At 40.8% G+C, this 16,686-nt stretch overlaps 1 protein-coding gene across 4 annotated transcripts; it reads right to left on the bottom strand.

Moving 5' to 3' along the window:
* Positions 1-793: 793 nt before the first annotated feature.
* Positions 794-16,451, bottom strand: caprin1a (cell cycle associated protein 1a). Of its 4 annotated transcripts, none has more exons than XM_032514873.1 (17): positions 16,338-16,451; positions 14,444-14,582; positions 13,821-13,883; positions 10,875-10,961; positions 10,204-10,445; positions 9,926-10,008; positions 9,661-9,810; positions 8,629-8,681; positions 8,423-8,506; positions 8,168-8,329; positions 5,947-6,055; positions 5,727-5,788; positions 5,314-5,445; positions 4,842-5,001; positions 1,745-1,933; positions 1,512-1,618; positions 794-1,388 (listed from the first exon to the last, which is right to left on the bottom strand). In XM_032514873.1, exons 2-17 carry the CDS (start codon positions 14,576-14,578, stop codon positions 1,302-1,304), a joined length of 1,905 nt encoding a protein of 634 aa, XP_032370764.1. In that variant the 5' UTR covers positions 14,579-14,582; positions 16,338-16,451; the 3' UTR covers positions 794-1,301. The 4 variants fall into 4 exon arrangements, with proteins under 4 accessions (XP_032370764.1, XP_032370771.1, XP_032370756.1 ...); XM_032514880.1 differs by lacking the exon at positions 16,338-16,451 and adding an exon at positions 16,204-16,226 and having other exon boundaries at positions 14,444-14,578; XM_032514865.1 differs by lacking the exon at positions 16,338-16,451 and adding an exon at positions 15,724-15,993 and having other exon boundaries at positions 14,444-14,578.
* Positions 16,452-16,686: the final 235 nt, after the last annotated feature.

Here is a 16,686-nt window from a genome sequence, read left to right on the forward strand (position 1 = left end):
GCTACCATCATCAGTTACATTATCAATAAATATTAATGAGCCTGTCCCAGAAGCAGACATGACATTACCTCCACCATGCTTCACAAATGAGCTTGTATGCTTCGGATCATAAGCAGTTCTTTTCTTTGTCCACACTTTGGCCTTTCCATCACTTTGGTATGGATTAATCTTGGTCCCATCGGTCCATAAGATTGTGTTCCAGAACTTTTGCGGCTCATCTCTATACTTCTTTTCAAATTCTAATCCTGCCTTCAGATTCTTACTGCTGATGAGTGGTTTGCATCTTGTGGTGTGGCCTCTATATTTCTGTTCTTGGAGTCTTCTTCGAACAGTGGATTGTGATACCTTCACCCCTGCACTGTAGAGGTTGTTGTATTGCTCACTTGAAAAATGAGTGGGTTCAAACAAAGTTTGACATGTCCTGAGTTGTTTAACACATCTAGATATAAATACCGGGAAATACAAGCAGAAATTCTGAACTCGCCTCATATTCCTCTTAAACCCAAATGTCTTCAGTGAACAACAATACTCAAGGAATTGGCCTTACAGTTCAAATACTTTTGAAGGGGACTGTAGTGGCTTTAATTACCTGAATACTGTCAGAAGACCGACTACTGGTACTCCCATCTGTTATAAGTTGGAAGGGATGAGTGACAGGCAGGACCTGTCTTGTTCAACCACCAGTAATCAAAAACTGAAAGACTGACATGTGAAAGCACACATAATTAAAAAAGCAGAATTTAGAACAACAAATGCACACCAAAGCCGGAAATCAGTATCAACAAACATGAGGTAATAGAACACAACTTTATTGAAACAGTCTCAACCAATAACATCAGCGTACAAAGAGGTGATGGCGCAAGAGGGGTCAAAAAAAAGAAAAAAAAAAGGAGAAAAAAAATGCCTTTACGAAAATTATAAGATCAAGAGGAAAACGTAGCTGACAGCACATGACCGCAGGAAATCATTCTCATGTAATCAGATCAACAGTGGCAGGGTATTTTTTGCATTTATTTTGTACAAAAAATAAATTAATGAAATCTTTCAAGTTTACAGGAATATCTATTTGTTGTTTATATCACACAGACTTGTTGATAATCCTACATGTGGTAAAGTTCAGCATTTTGTGTTAGAACATTGAGATGATCTAGACCAAAGCTGACTCTGATAAGTAGGCCAAGAGTTAAAAAAATAAGATTACCAATGAGAAACAAAACATTGTTATAAAAGTGAGCTGGGGCGAACACATTCAAAAATCCTGAATGTTAAACGTGGCGCGACTTGACAATCTTCAGGATCCTTTAGGATCGCATTGCTTGAACATTTCCTCTAGACAAACCTCGAGGTCCTTGGGCAGCTCCCCGCTTGTAGTTTTGCTGATATCCCTCCTTGAACACAAAACAGGGATTCACAAAAACTGGCCTCCTAAAAGCTTGAAAATGTAAAGCCAATACACTGACTAACATATTATAGGATCTTTTTGGTAATATTATAATGAAATGAACGCTTACCCGCTGGTAGGTGTTATTGGAATAGTCCCGAGACGTGTTAAATTGGGTTTGACCATAACCACTGCTTGGAGCATTTGAGAAAGGAGGGCGATAGCCTTCATATCCCCCTTATGACAAAATATATTAGAATTAACAGTTGACTTGAGTAATGTCAACATGTTTTGTGTCATTACAGTGAATCATGAGGCCACATGACCACTGTATCTCTGTAAAACAACGTTTGATGCTTGTACCTCTAAATCCATTGGAGGAGCCCCGGTATCCGTTCATCATGCCGCGGCCATTCCTGGGCCCACCCCTGGGCACAGCCCTGCTGTTGTAAAAGGACTGGCCCGACTGTCCAAACACTGCGCCTGGAGAGGACTCTTCATTGCCTCCTGCTGAGGGAATGACCTGGTCTTGGGGCTGGAACCCACCAACAACTGGACAGAAACAAACCAAACAGGACATTTTAACAAGTCTATGATGCACTGTAGGGTGGTTAGTTATGCACTTTAAAATAACTTTATCCAAGCTTAAAAAGATCAAGCTTTATGCCTCATGGCATGCTGACCGACTCCTATTTAAACTTTGTCACCAAAGGGATATCATGTCTTGCAACACGAAGGCCCCTGAAATCCCAACATGTTATTTTTTACATTGTGAACACAAATTATTTCATTGTACACACAATATATTGTCTATTAACACCACATCTTGATTGTACATGATAAAATATCTTTATTGGTTAACGGGGCTCTTTACAAATCTATAAAACAAAACAACTTTGAAGTGTGTGCAAATTGTTCCACTTAACGGGGCTTTCAGATGAAAAAAAAGCAATCCTTCAATTGGCTGCAGGGTTGTGTGGCTGGGGGAGTGGCAATGAAACAACACCCCCCCCCCCCCCCCCCATGAAGCACAAGCAGACTTTTTATTTCTATGCAAGTACTGTTCTATGTTAAATTGTTTATAGATCGACTCTTCCAACCGCATTTAAAGGCAGCTTAATTTTAAGTTCAAGCTACTTTATTTGTACCCAGAGGTAGATTTTGTTAGCAGTAGAGTCCTCATACACACATATGACAGAAAGACAAAGAGGCACGTATCACACATTATTCAACTGGAGACAGTGGAAATTAAGAAATGGCATACATTTAAATTAAAATGTTCTTATCGGTCCAGTTTATACTTAAATATTGATTTGACCTAAATACTAATAGTAGAATAATAGAAAGTAAAATAAAATGAAAAAAATGACAGGAGAGAGAGAAAGAAAAGACAAGCGAGACATAGCGAGTGCTTTGTTGCTACAGGAAACATTCAGTTATTACACAAACACCTTGGGAGTTCAGTGCTTGTTTTTAAATATTTCTCATTGTTAGGATCAATAAGCAGTAATAACCGATAAGCAGTTATGTTTCATGATAACTGTAGGGGATTCTCACCCCGCCTCAAACTATAGCTCAAAACACACCAACAAGTCTGATCGCCAATTAGTGGTCTTGCTTGGCCAGACCTTCCCTCCACAGCGCTGCGGAGAAGGGTCTGGTGAGTCCAGCATTCCAGGATGGGAGAAAAACTGGTTGCTCTGGTTTATTGCCATTTCTTTAAACCAATCACTCTCGAAAAAAGCTAGTCAGAATAGCCTTGAGAAAGAACTTGTTTTGGTGGAACATAGGGCTGCACAATTAATCGAATTTTAATCGCGATCATGATTTGGACTTCCCACGATCAAATTTGCGTGATCGAGCGATTATTTTTTATAAACGTAATTTCATAGAACGCTCCGGGTTTTTTTGCAAAGCCCATCTGCCGCTCCGTAAAGCCGTCTGATCATGAGCCAGTCAGAGTAGTTCACTGCACCCCGTGCAGCTAAGTTTCTAGATGTAGACAGTCCCAGAGGACAGAGTAGCTTGAGGAAAACTCAACAGATAGCAGTCGGTTATACGTCGGTCTTGAAGTTTACCAGTTTACCAGTAAACGCAACACTTTGTCCCATCTGTTGTTTTTCAGACAACAGCAGTGAACAGTGCTAGTCGGTGCTAGTAGCGTCTGTTAGCTGTTAGCTAATAGCGTCTGTTAGCTAGTAGCGTCTGTTAGCTGTTAGCTCCTCTAGGACGCACCGGTGCTAATGTCCTCGCATCCGCTGCAATGTTGTTTATATTGATATGGTTTAATTTTGCGTTGCATGACCCATTTCGTCTGTAAAGCCGTGCCTGTGTGGGATCTTTCTACGCTCTCTCGTCCTACTCTCTCTCCTCTCTCTCCTCTTACTCTCCGCGCCCCGCCACACAGCGGCCGCCGGTCCACACTTCTGATATTTGTCTACAGTTTTAATTTTTTATTAACACAGCTGTATATTGTTGAGTATGAGGGGCAAACCTGTATTTGTACCAGTGTTTCCATGGTAACTGCTATCGCGGCCGCCACGGCGAAGAACACAGAAGAAGTTACTGAATGCAACTAACTTCAGTTGGTAGAGTAACAGCGTGAGACGGAGCTGCTGGACCAGGACCTGGCCAGAGATGTGACCCATGGCCAGAATATCATAGTTCATAAAAATGCAGCGCAGTGAAGATACAGACGTTTCATACACACGCCGTGTGTATCCGCCGTTCGACCCGTGCTGGACCCGTTCATAATGATCAGCCGTCTCTCTGTGAGTAGCGTACATCACACTCCCTCTCCAGTTATAAATAGCCTATGTGACGACAAAATTTGTTTTGGTTAAAATCAACAAATAATCGTGAGAATAATCGCGATCAAAATTTTGATCAAAATAATCGTGATTATCATTTTGGCCATAAGCGTGCAGCCCTAGTGGAACTTGTACGTTCAAAAGTAGTTTTAGTTGTGCAACACAAAACTCAGATTGGACAGAGAGTCAAGCTAACTGTCTGGATTTACCCTGCAGAGATCTGAGGAGCAGTTAATCACAATAAATCCACCAGAGTTTAAAATTCGAACACAAAGAAAGCAGAAAGTACCGTACATCCAGCTGAAAAGAGTGAAATCCGGCAGAATTTCAGTCGGCACCAGAGAAATCACCGAAGTGGAACGTCATGGATATAGACTACATGATTGACCACCGCAGCGTGACGTGGGGTTGTGTTTCTCCAAAAGTTGAGTCGGTCTTAATCTTTCGCACCAAGCCTGCTCTGTTTTTTGGAGCGTGGCGCAGCCTAAACACACTAACCCCACTCAAAATAAATGGAAAGACCTGCGTTTTTGCCGGACCGGCGGGTGGCTGACACAAGCTGTCTGAGCGTGGCCTAATACTTACGTATGCTGGCGGGTGATGCCAAAGAATGTCAGAGAGATATGCAACCAGCCATGCTATACCCTCACCTGGCTGTAATGTCTCCTGTGGAATGTCAGGCTGGTCTACAGTACACTCAGACTGGCTGCTAAAGCCCTGTCCATAGCCACTAGGGAACTGGCTGAGCTGCTTCAGAGGATCTGCTTGACCGTCAGTGGATGGAGGTACAGGTGCATTCAGATTAAATACCTGAAGGGGGAGAAACATTTCCTGTATCACAATTACAATTTCTATAGAACATCTGGGGAGCACGATTAGCTGTAGGCGTGGAAAATGAAGGCACATGTTAAATCGTTGGTTAGATGGTGCACAAATAATCAACCAGTTTTTTTACTGCTCCTAATTTGCCATGTTAAATGGCCTTAAATATTAGATTTACTTTGCTAACCATTAACTTGTACAAACAAGTAAGGAACCAGACAGTTTCTAACACAATTAAGTAAATAAGTTCAATCACAGTCAAGGTTATATTGTTTACGTAGACCCAGACAGAAAGCGTACCGCTTGCACTGACTGGAAGGGCGCAGCGTTGACATTGATGCCTCCAGTGTGGGTGGGTTTGGAGACAGGTGGGAAAGCAGAGGACAGGGAACACGGGGCTGGGGACTGCTCAGACGACAGAGACATCAAGGCCTGGGGAGGGGGGGAAGGAGGGAATTTAGAAGGCCAAGGCAACAATGATTGCAGAGAGGTCGGAGGGAGTGATAGGGATCTTTTGAAAAGTTAAATTATCACCTTATTATCATATTCGAAATACGTATATCCCTGTAATTCAAAGTAATTAAAATCATGACATGTCAGAGCATAAAATTGAATCCACGTTGCAGCACTTTTAAAAATGTGGCCCAGATAATACAAGAAATAACCTGTACTACCACTCTTTCAGGCAAAACAACCACTTCCACTATACTTACTTGTGACGATTCTTGTGGTCCAGGCACTGCATTTGTTTGAGAATGTCTGGACTCTGTGTGGGCTGTTTGGAAGAAAATAAAACATTGGGGGGGTTACTAAGTGGTGTATTACACTTTTAAAATTATACGTATATCCACATCACAAAACGGCAACAAGACCCTATTACTAGAACATGCCAGATAATCCATTCAGGGTGAGGGTATATTCACTGGTGCTCACTTGAAGGGCAGCCGAGCTGCTGTAGGTCAACAGTCTGCACGGGCTTCATCGGCTGGGCGGACACGATAGCCGGGTCCAGAGCCTGGCCATCAAACTCCAACATGGAGTCCTAGGAAACCCAAACAAGAGTAAATGTATTACTGGGCCATGGATCAGATGTAGGGGCAGTGCAGGAACAAAGTGAATTTGGACACTACCCTTAAACTCATTTGACATACTCAAGGCAGCGAAATGATTCAAGATTCAATGCTGATGCTGGCTGAGTATCACCTTTTAGATTTCTTCCTAAAATGTACTTGGATTTTATTTGAATTGGTTTTACCTTATTTTATTCTCAACCTGGTCCTATTTATTATCTTTTACCTAAGTTTTTCCGTTTCATTTTATTATTGTTGGTTTTTAAGGGTGAGATATAATAATTATACTAAACTCAAGTGTATTACAACAAAACACTGGGTCCACACACTTGTTCTACAGAGTGCTTGCTGTACCTGACTGCTTGACAGTAACCTCCATGTGAAAGGAGACAAAGCGTTCACTAGGGTTGGGTACCGTTCACATTTTTACCACCGGTACCTGAAATTCGGTTCTGCTACCCAACAGTACCTTTTTTCAGTATTTTCCCTCTGTAATAACCAAAAGAAATTTCAGTTGTAAAAATAGCCACGGCCGCTTTCAGCTCACCATCATATTATATAATATTATACTATATTATATTATAGCGAGCGCTGTGCTGTCCACATGGAGTTTTGAAAAGTGTAACGGCACTTGCAAAAGCTGTATCGGCATTGCTTTGACTCACTGTGACTTATACAAACTGCAGAGGTGACTGCTCTCTGTCAACATGCAGGAAGGACAGATATGCTTGCACTTACAGGTACCAACATCTGGCACCGTTGGATTTAATGTGAATCGGTCCTCAGCAGTACTGACGTATTTTGGTTGGTATCCAAAAAAAGTACAGATTCGGTACCCAACCCTAGCTTTCATTACATTAATCAATAAGGTATGGCTCAATTTATGCATAACACATTAAAGGCCCTGACACACCAAGGCGCCCTAGATTGTGCAGTGTGTCCCGCACTGCCACCATGCGTTGGCCATGTTTGTCCAATTAAAATCAGTGTCGGCCAAGGTCGGCTGAACAGCCAATCCATTTGGTTAGATGTTCAGGTTGAACACGGTAGTGAGGAAAGCAAAGAATCGACTGTGAGAGTGCACACACAAGGCTCCTTTCATTTTTCATCTCATTAATCCAACACTTAAGTGCTGTCAAAAAAAGGATTACGTTTTAATGTTCCTTCTAAAAAGACACAGGTTTGAACGATTGGAATGACAATTGTTGCACATTATGTGCATAAAATGGTAGACGTACAACAAGATATACATAACTACTTGTGTAGGTATACTGTATATATGTTGACAAAACATGTATTTTAAAAGATCTCTACATACTAACACATTACAAAATAATGTTAAAAAACAAATATCCTATATCATGCAGTTTTATATAAAAACCGTAATAGACCTCCCTCTCTCTACAACCTCAAGCTAGCTTACTAGCCAGCCTCTAAATTAGTCAAATGTAAATACTTAATGTTTCATTTACACACTCTTGTCACATCGTATAAAAGCACATTGCCATCGCCATATGAGTGACAACCTTGTTTGGCTAATTTTCTGTAAGGATGAAGGCATGTTGGGTAGGTGGAAATAGCAAGATAACATTAGTTAACAAGCCAGCAGCCGACCGTTCTGGCTCAGTCCATCCGCTCTCTGGAGGGAACGGATGACAGCCCAGGAGATGGACAGTCTGGTTAGCCATCTCCTGGTGTCCGCTGTCATCCGACGGCTAGTGAAGCAGAGGGACCTCTACGCTGCTGATTCGAGCAAACGCTGTTCGTGGTGGGTATCATACGTACCAACGTTTTTATTTCATATCCCTTTTTGAATGAGCAATAGATTACTGTCACTTGCTGGCATGGAAAGTAATTTTTTTCTTACTCACGCACAGAACGTACGTGTAGTCTCCGCAATGTGTTGCAGTGCTAATTTTTGGCCAATACAAAGGCGGCGTGGCCCAACATGAGGCGACGCCACAGTAGGCCTTTGTTGCCACTAGTTTCTGGTTGTCGGCTTGGTGTGACAGGGCCTTTAGTGTCCATCTCTGAGCAGTAATAGCGCTGAGCTGGTCACTACAGTATATGCTGGACCTTTTTACCTGCATGAAGTTGTAAGTCCCTTGCATTTGGGCCATGAGGTCTTGCACTACCTGCTTCCTGACCACTGGGTCGGCAGGCGGAGTGGCTGTGCCATGGTTCACAGTTACGGTTGGTTCTGTAGCCAGCTGGGCAGGGGGCTGGTGCTGGAGGGAATTCACCATCTGTTCAACACACAGACACATTAAAGTACAATACAAGCTGTTAGTCTGCATAGTGGCATAAACAACTGTGGTGATACCGCAGTGTAATATTACCTGAGCCTCCACTGTCCACTCCTCGACTTGGTCTTTGTCTGTACTGCTGTACGTAGTTTCTGGAATGAACTGTCTGTTTACAAACTATAAAACAAGAAATTAAAAGTAAGAAAATGTAATACACCAAAAAAGAAGAAGAAAAAAAACAACTTTAAATGCAAAGTTGTGATATGTGGGATCTGTTATGCAATCCTCAGAAATCTCACCTCTGTTGTTTCCACTGGAATTGGCTCGGTGTATTTTTCAGTAACTGTTACTTCTGGAGAAAAAGGCAAATGTGAAGAAAGACAAAGACAAAGAAAGACACACACACACGCACACGCACACACGCACACGCACACACAGCACACACACACACACACACACACACACACACACACACACACACACCACACACAACACACACACACACACACACACACACACACACACACACACACACACACACACACACTTTGTGTTTGGTAGATTATTTCTGTGGTAACAATGCTTTTTGGCAATCTATCTTATACCGTTGGGAAGCCTGTTTAGTTCCCTTTCAGACGGTTCCCCCCTTGTAATGAACATGCATTTGTAGGATGAGCAGCAGTGCTGAGTACGTGGGTTGCACCCATGAAAAATACGTCACATCTTCTCTGCCATTGCCAAACAGGTCCTTTTGCTGCTGCTATTGACACTTGTAAGGTGCTTAATTGGCACCTGATTGGCAACTTGCCTGCTGTTCGAGCCATAGTGACCAACACAACTACGTTGGCTAACTTGCAACAAATGCTGGTTGAAAAATGGGATGCCATCCCACAGCCATGTGTGACCAAGCTGGTGACCAGCATGAGGAGGAGGTGCCAGTCTGTTGCGGCTGTGTATGGTTCTTCCACACACTACTGAGACTCCTGTTTGTGAAATTAATAAATTGTTAAATCACCAATATGTCTTGTTTCTTCAAAATCCAATCCACCAAACAAGTCAATGGCAGAATAAGCTGTTTGGCATTGGCAAATTTTTCATAGGCACAACCCACAGAACTTAGTGCTGCTGCTCATCCCACAAGCGCATATTCCTTACAAATAATTTGAAAGGGAACTACAGAGGCTTTCTAACGGTATAAGATTTATTGCCCCAAAAAATTTTTACTACAGAGAAATAATCTACCAGACACAAATGTCCTTACTTTTTGTGCTACGGTTATATACTACAGTATGTGTATGTATATGTATGTGCGTGTGTGTATTGTTAGTTACCAGGTTCTGATGGCTGCTTTGCAGCCTTAGACTCAGCAACCACAGTCTGCTCCTCCTGTTCCTCTTCGCACATCCCATTCTGATGAGTTTGTGCTCTATCAAAGTAACCACTCAGCAGTACCTTGTCCAGAGAGTCCTTTAGTGACTTGTCTGGAACAAAGACAAGAGTGAAAAAAAGTTTTAAAAAAACATGGCTTAATGGTAAATGTTTACCCAAATTAATTGTGTGTATGTGGTGGGGATTGAGCGCCATTAAAATACTTACATGTTGTCCCTGCCACGGCCTTGTCTCGGCCGTCAAGCAGTTCCCACAAGTGTACCGAGGCCTCTTCGTATTGGTCAGTCAACCTGAAAGATACACAACAGGGTGTGTATGTACACACACACACAATATGGGAGTATGCTACTGGCCCTCCGTTTCAATATCCTTAATCACTGAGCAAGTTAAAAAAATGCACCCGTTCAGACATATTTTAGACAACTTATTTCAGCAGTGATAATTATACTGTGACCACTGCACACTTAATTAGTGGCACCTCATACCTGACATCATAGTTCCTATCAGGTCCCACCAGTTTGTATAACTCATCAAGGGATGTGAGGTCAGCATCAGTGAGCAAAGTGGAACCAGTTGCATCAGGCCGTTTAAGGTCCTGCCTGACACTCTCATCTCCCAACTGGTCCAGTAAAAATTGAAGCTCCAAAACAGTCTTCAGCCGCCCTTGTTCCATCTCCTCCCGCTGAAGCTGCTCCCGTCTAGCAGTCTTCTTCACTGCCTTTTGAATCTGAACACACACACACACACACAGTCAGACATGTTTTGGTGCACTTGGTTTCAAAAGGCTTCCAAAACAAAATTATAACCTCGTCAAGTACCGCTGATCATTGCCAACCACTCTCCTGTTCTCTCAACAACCTACAATATGTCAAGCTTTTCTAAGGCAGTCTGTATTCAGTAAAATCTCGCCATGGTGGGTTGTTGTGATATGTAGCCTCAAGTCTTATCCCTGGAGTATGGTATCAGTTACAATAGGTCGTGGGAAGCGTGGTATTTGTAAGCAAGATCTTGATATAGAAGTTGCTTTTAAAAAGAATGGGGACTGAGAAAGAATACAGGGTTCCCTGATTTTGTTAACACTAAATGTTACTCAAGAGCCATATCACACTGAGCACACCTTTAAAATAAACGAGAACAATATTAACTCAGGACTCACCTCTTGACCCAGTGCCAGGAAGCTTTTTTGTAGTTCTCGAGCAAAGTCAAGGTTGTGGGTGATCTCCTGGTACTTTGTCAAGGCATCCTTCAGGTGCATTAAGGAAAGAAAATTGAGATTTGTGTATCAATTTAAAAATGAATTTACCTCTGATAGAACAGGATACAGTACAGTAAATGCACGGTTTTCAAGTCTGTTGATAACACTGATGGGATTTTAATTTTTAAAAACGTATCTGTTATTTAGGGTTGTTTAGTTGTAGGCGTTTAGTTCCCCGATCGTTTGTTTAAATAACAAAACACACATCTCCATTATAAGATTAACTGTAACCTGTGGGGTTTTTTTAAGTTTAAATGCTCCACACGAGATTGCGGACATAAAGTAACAACCTCACTGACCAGGCTGTCACTCACACACACTGACCACGGCAGGCAAAGGGAAGAAGAGGAGCTTCTGACAGGGCGGAGAGATATCCGTCTTTCTTCGAAAGTCTTGTAAATAACTTATATGTATTTTAGAGCGGTCAGTCTTCCTCTATCATAGGCGCGATTTATGTTTTCCTCCGTGGGTGCTCACAGGCGCACACCCTTTAACTCTCCGGTCCAATTTGACCTGTTTTCAAAGATTCTATAACAGAAATGTGGTCTTTCTACTGTCTGTCCAAAAAATAACACGAATGGATGATTCCTTAAAATGCTTTTAGGATCAGCTCGTTACTTTCATTGACTTCTGGGTGTTTTATTCAATTTGATTGAGTTGGCCTGATTAAACTGACAGTCCGATTATCCATGGACATCCTCTGATCTTATTAGTTAAAATAATTTACAATTACTGCTTTTTTTAACACCAAAAATTGATATTTCATAAAAATAAGGTTTACTGGCCATCAGTTCCAAAAATAAGTATAAAACTAGTGGCAATAAGTTGGTTGTAGGGGTGTACAGTCCCCTTCGAAAGTATTGGAACTGCAAAGCAAATTCCTTCTGTTTTTGTTGTTCACTAAAGACATTTGGGATTAAGATGAAAAGATGAATTTTAATTAAGAGTTCAGAATTTCAGCTTTTATTTCCTGTTATTTACATCTAGATGTGTTAAACTCAGGACATGTCACCCTTTGTTTGACCCCAGCCACTTTTGAGTAAAGCTATTGGAACATGTGACTGACAGATGTTTCTTGTTGCCCAGGTGTTGCCTTTTAGGTTGATTCTTCAAACATTAAATATGTAAATGTAAATGTGCTGTATTTATATAGCGCTTTTCCAGTCTTAACAACTGCTCAAAGCGCTTTTACATCTACAGGATACATTCACCATTCACACACATTCATACACTGTGGCCGGGGCTGCCGTACAAGGTGCCACATGCTCATGCATGATAAACCAACACAGAGAGCTGTCTAAAGGAGAAAAGCAAGCCATTTTAAAGCTGCGAAAAGAAGGAAAATAGACCAGAGCCATTGGACAAACATTGGGCATAGTATGCATAACAATTGGAACTCCCTGAAAAAAAAAGAAACTACAGGTGTACTTAACAGATGTTGAACAGGTCGGCCAAGAAAAACAGTAATTGATGACAGAAATATTGTGAGATGTGAATAAAACCCCCAAAACATCAGTAAGTGACATTACCAACAACCTCTACAGTGCAGGGGTGAAGGTATCACAATCCACTGTTCGAAGAAGACTCCAAGAACAGAAATATAGAGGCCACACCACAAGATGCAAACCACTTATCAGCAGTAAGAATCGGAAGGCCAAATTGGAATTTGCAAAGTAGTATAGAGATGAGCCGAGATGGAGAGCAGCAAAATGAATTCAGAAGTGTACCGAAACATTTTGTCTGCCAATTTACGGAGAAATGCATTCAAGATAATTGGGAGGAAGTTTATCATGCAGCAGGACAATGACCCGAAGAACACTGCCAACAAAACAAAGAACTTCATCAGGGGGAAAAGTGGAAGGTTTTAGACTGGCCAAGTCAATCTACTGACCTTAACCCAACAGAGCATGCATTTCACCTCCTGAAGAGGACACTGCAGGGATACGCCCCCCCCCAAAAAAAACAAGCTCACCTAAAAATGTTTTGGTCCAATACAAAGGGTGACATGTTGTTGAGCTGTTTAACACATCTAGATGTAAATACTAGGAGATAAAAGCTGAAATTCTAAACTCTTGTCTCATATTCATCTTTTCATCTTAAACCCAAATGTCTAAAGTGAACAACAATAACAAAAGGAATTTGCTTTGCAGTTCCAAAACTTTTTTGGAGGAGACTGTTTATACAGTACTGGTGTCAGTAAGCAACAAAAACGGCGTGCGACAAAAAGTGTTGGTTTTGACCCGGAAGGACAATACAAAAGGTAAAAAATTAAAAAAAGAATTAGTTAAAAATGTTTTGCATTTATGAACCTTAGGAAATGGACAGCAGTTGACACAAACACACACAAGCCTTTTAACTTGATAACTAAGCCGTAAAGTAGCTCAGGACACAGCCACTTCTCACAAATACAGATAGGATTAGAGATGAGAAGTTTAACTGACACTTAACCGCGCTCACATGCCCCACTTAGCACCAACTGCAATGTTTAATTTTAAATGAATGTAGTCGACTGGCAGTCTGGCACACGTGGATGCTTAGTATTTTCCGTGGGTACTGCAGCTCTGGAGCACCCATGGTATCGGCGCCTTTAAATATCATTAAAATTTCAAGTGTTTTTTTTTTTAATTACTTTTAAGTAGAAAAAAAAATATTTATATACCCTCGACGATGATATTGTCCATCACAATGTTTTACTGTAAACATTGTCAATTTAGGGGCGATCACCCAACCCTACTGTTATTATGGGTCATTTTATTATTTTGTAGGTGTAACAGATTTCATTGCGATTCCATTGGAGCAGACTGTAATAAAACAAAACTGTACACAAACTGATTTGCCATAGCTTACCAGCTGATCCTGATTCAGTTGTTCTCCCTTACTCTTCCTTGCCTGACAGTCATCAAGTTTGGACTGTAAGAATTTTGAGAAACATGAAACGGACAGATGACAACAGCAATTGCTCTCACAGTTGGGCGAGATAGCCTTAATTATCAATGTGTTTGTTTTTGTTTTTTTAAATAATTCTGTATCTAGTAGTCTGAAAAGATTTTTTTTCATACACAAGTTATAGCATTATTGACAAACTAGGCCCAAGATCTAGGATTGTAACCAAGACATAGATAATTGGCTGGGCAGGCTCAGTTGCTGTTCACTGACAGGCAGTTAACAATGGTTAGCGTTCATAATTCACTAGGGGAGTGAGTAAACCCTTACTTACTATTTAGTAAACCCACTGACATACAGTGCCTACTCTTACATTTCTCAACTTACAGAAGTCATCTTCATCTGTGTTCTCCCAAATTAGTAAAAGGTATATGTATGTGATATCCTATTTTATGGAAAAAAGCTTGAGGACATTGACTACAACACATTCACAAAAACTAAAACACAAACATCACATACTGCTTGAAATTAAACAAGAGAAAAAATAATGCAGCAAACATTTTTCAATTCTACTGAACTAGAAATACCTTTTTCTTCTCCATATTGCGAACCTTCTTGTCAATCACAGCAAGAACCTGTTTCATGGCCTCAGAATTGCTTCCATTTCCCAGGTCTGGAATAGCAGACTGGACAGCATTGTTGCCAACCATCACTGAAGGCATCTTTGGAGAGAACATTTACATTTAAATATTTTACATTTTCAGTCCTGTACATAGGCAGAGACTATCTGTTTCAAAGTCCATCTTTTGTAAGAAGTGCACACGGCATGGACTGCTCTATTCCAAACCCCTAATGACAAGGAAGACAAATTAGGGTTTTTATTGTGCTGTATGGACAACTGATACCTTTTAACAACGGCATCTTTAATTTGGATATGTATTACTAATATAAGTACAGACGTGTCTTACTTTATAAGCCGTTTGTTGTGCCAGTACAATGTAACAATAAGATCATCATAATTTCAGATTTCCATTGGAGCTATGTCTGTCTGGATGTGTGTATGTGTTTGTGTGTTAAGAGTAGGATTGATGTGTTGATTTTAGTTCTTCTTTTAAGCATATTTATTAAAAGTTGGATCAAAGTCAGTACATGTAGACACAATGTTTCAAAAAGTTATATATTGACTCAGACAGCTTGCCTTTGTAATAACCCTCTAAATATCCTATGAATTTATTTTAAGTACAGTAGTGCTGCATGAAAAACGCAAAACCACGGTTAGGACCCATAGTAAGCTACAGACAAATCTGTGTGTGTGTGTGTGTGGGGGGGGCATACAATTTTTAATTATGTGTACATAGTTAAACTAAACAAAACAAAAATCCTTTGAGTGTTACAAGATGTCTGCGTGTGAGTGTGTGTACATGGATCTGTGTAAGAGAGGCTCAGGAATGTTTTACTAATAAAGCCTTCTATACTGCCGAAACATGTGCCTTTTCTCTTTACATTTTTTTGTAAACATGGTCATTAAATAGCATTTACTCTATTGTCCAGAACGACAGCCACCAGACGATGCGCAGACTCATATAAAGGAATCTGATACTGAGGTTACCCAGTCCCAGGAGGACCCAGGATGATGTTGAGCAATTTAAGTACCGTTAATGTTGGTATGTTTCAAACAGGGCTGGCATTGCTTGGAAGAAGTTATTGTATTTAATTTCGTCTAGGGTTTACATCAGGATACTGTAGCTGGATTCACTCATATCATCGGGCCAGGCAGTGTGATGTCGATGTGATCGAGCAAGTCAAACCTCTTAAATTTGGGCAAAGGAACGAATAAAAATGATTATTATGGTTAACGTTAACTTACCCTGCTACGGAATAACATCTCGTCAGTTGTTAAGTAACTTAGCTAGTTAACCGTTAACGTTAGTTGGAATCATATACTTGTAAAGACGCTGAACTAAATTATAAATTTGACAGAGGAAGTCAGTACAAGTTAAAATGTCGGCCTATTTAAAGTTAAAATCCAGAGCTAACGTTAGCTTTCTTGTAGACACCGGCTAACCTTATTTACAGATGCTCGCAATAACGTTTTGAAGCTAACTAGCTAACACCATGTCAGTTAACGTTGAAAAATCCTAGCCTTTCACTACGTTAACGTTACATCAAATCAGATCAATTTGATAAGCAAGCACTGGTCCTAATCTCTCCCTGTTCCATTGTTAGCGGAGAAGCTAGCGTGGCCGTTAGGAAAACCCGAGGTAACCAAGTGTCAATTAAAACTAAATCAATAAAAACAGTTAACGTTATTCTAGGTTCATACAAAAGAAATCTCCTAAAAAATAACCTTTTTAATTGTGCAGAACAAAGACCATCTCGGGACGATGCGACTTACGTTAACGTTACTTTTTTTAAGGGCCCGACCAAAGGATTTAAAAAAATACAGGTTTACAGCCCTTTTGGTGATGACTAATCCCCCTTATATTTTGTTTTCAAAAAATTTCCTTTGTGGGTTTTAACTTTGGCGTAAAAGAGTAGTGCTTTATTTCGTGTATTTTTAAGTAGGATCCCCACGTACATAGCCCTGTCTGACTAGCTGCGGAGCTGAGTAGTAGCAGGACTTAGGGAGTTTTTCTTTCCTAGGGACAAAGGGCATATCCGCCCTACTGGCTTACTTGTTTGTTGGCATCCCATGATTAATACCCTACCCAACAAACCCCAATCTTTTGCCAAAATCAAACCCAAACCAACCAGAGGGGTAAACGAGTTTGCAATCGGGAAAAAAGAGATGGGGGTTCCCTTCCCATCCCTTTGCCACCCGGAAAAAAAT

The sequence above is a fragment of the Etheostoma spectabile genome, chromosome 1 (genome assembly GCF_008692095.1).
Source record: "Etheostoma spectabile isolate EspeVRDwgs_2016 chromosome 1, UIUC_Espe_1.0, whole genome shotgun sequence".
Classification (NCBI taxonomy): Eukaryota; Metazoa; Chordata; class Actinopteri; order Perciformes; family Percidae; genus Etheostoma; species Etheostoma spectabile.

Excerpts from the sequence above, each read along its gene's own strand:
- caprin1a (XM_032514865.1), bottom strand. Across the intron at positions 8,507-8,628 it reads TTCCAGTGGAAACAACAGAG|TTTGTAAACAGACAGTTCAT; the intron begins GTGAGATTTCTG and ends CTTGTTTTATAG. Across the intron at positions 6,056-8,167 it reads GGACTTACAACTTCATGCAG|GACTCCATGTTGGAGTTTGA; the intron begins GTAAAAAGGTCC and ends TGGGTTTCCTAG.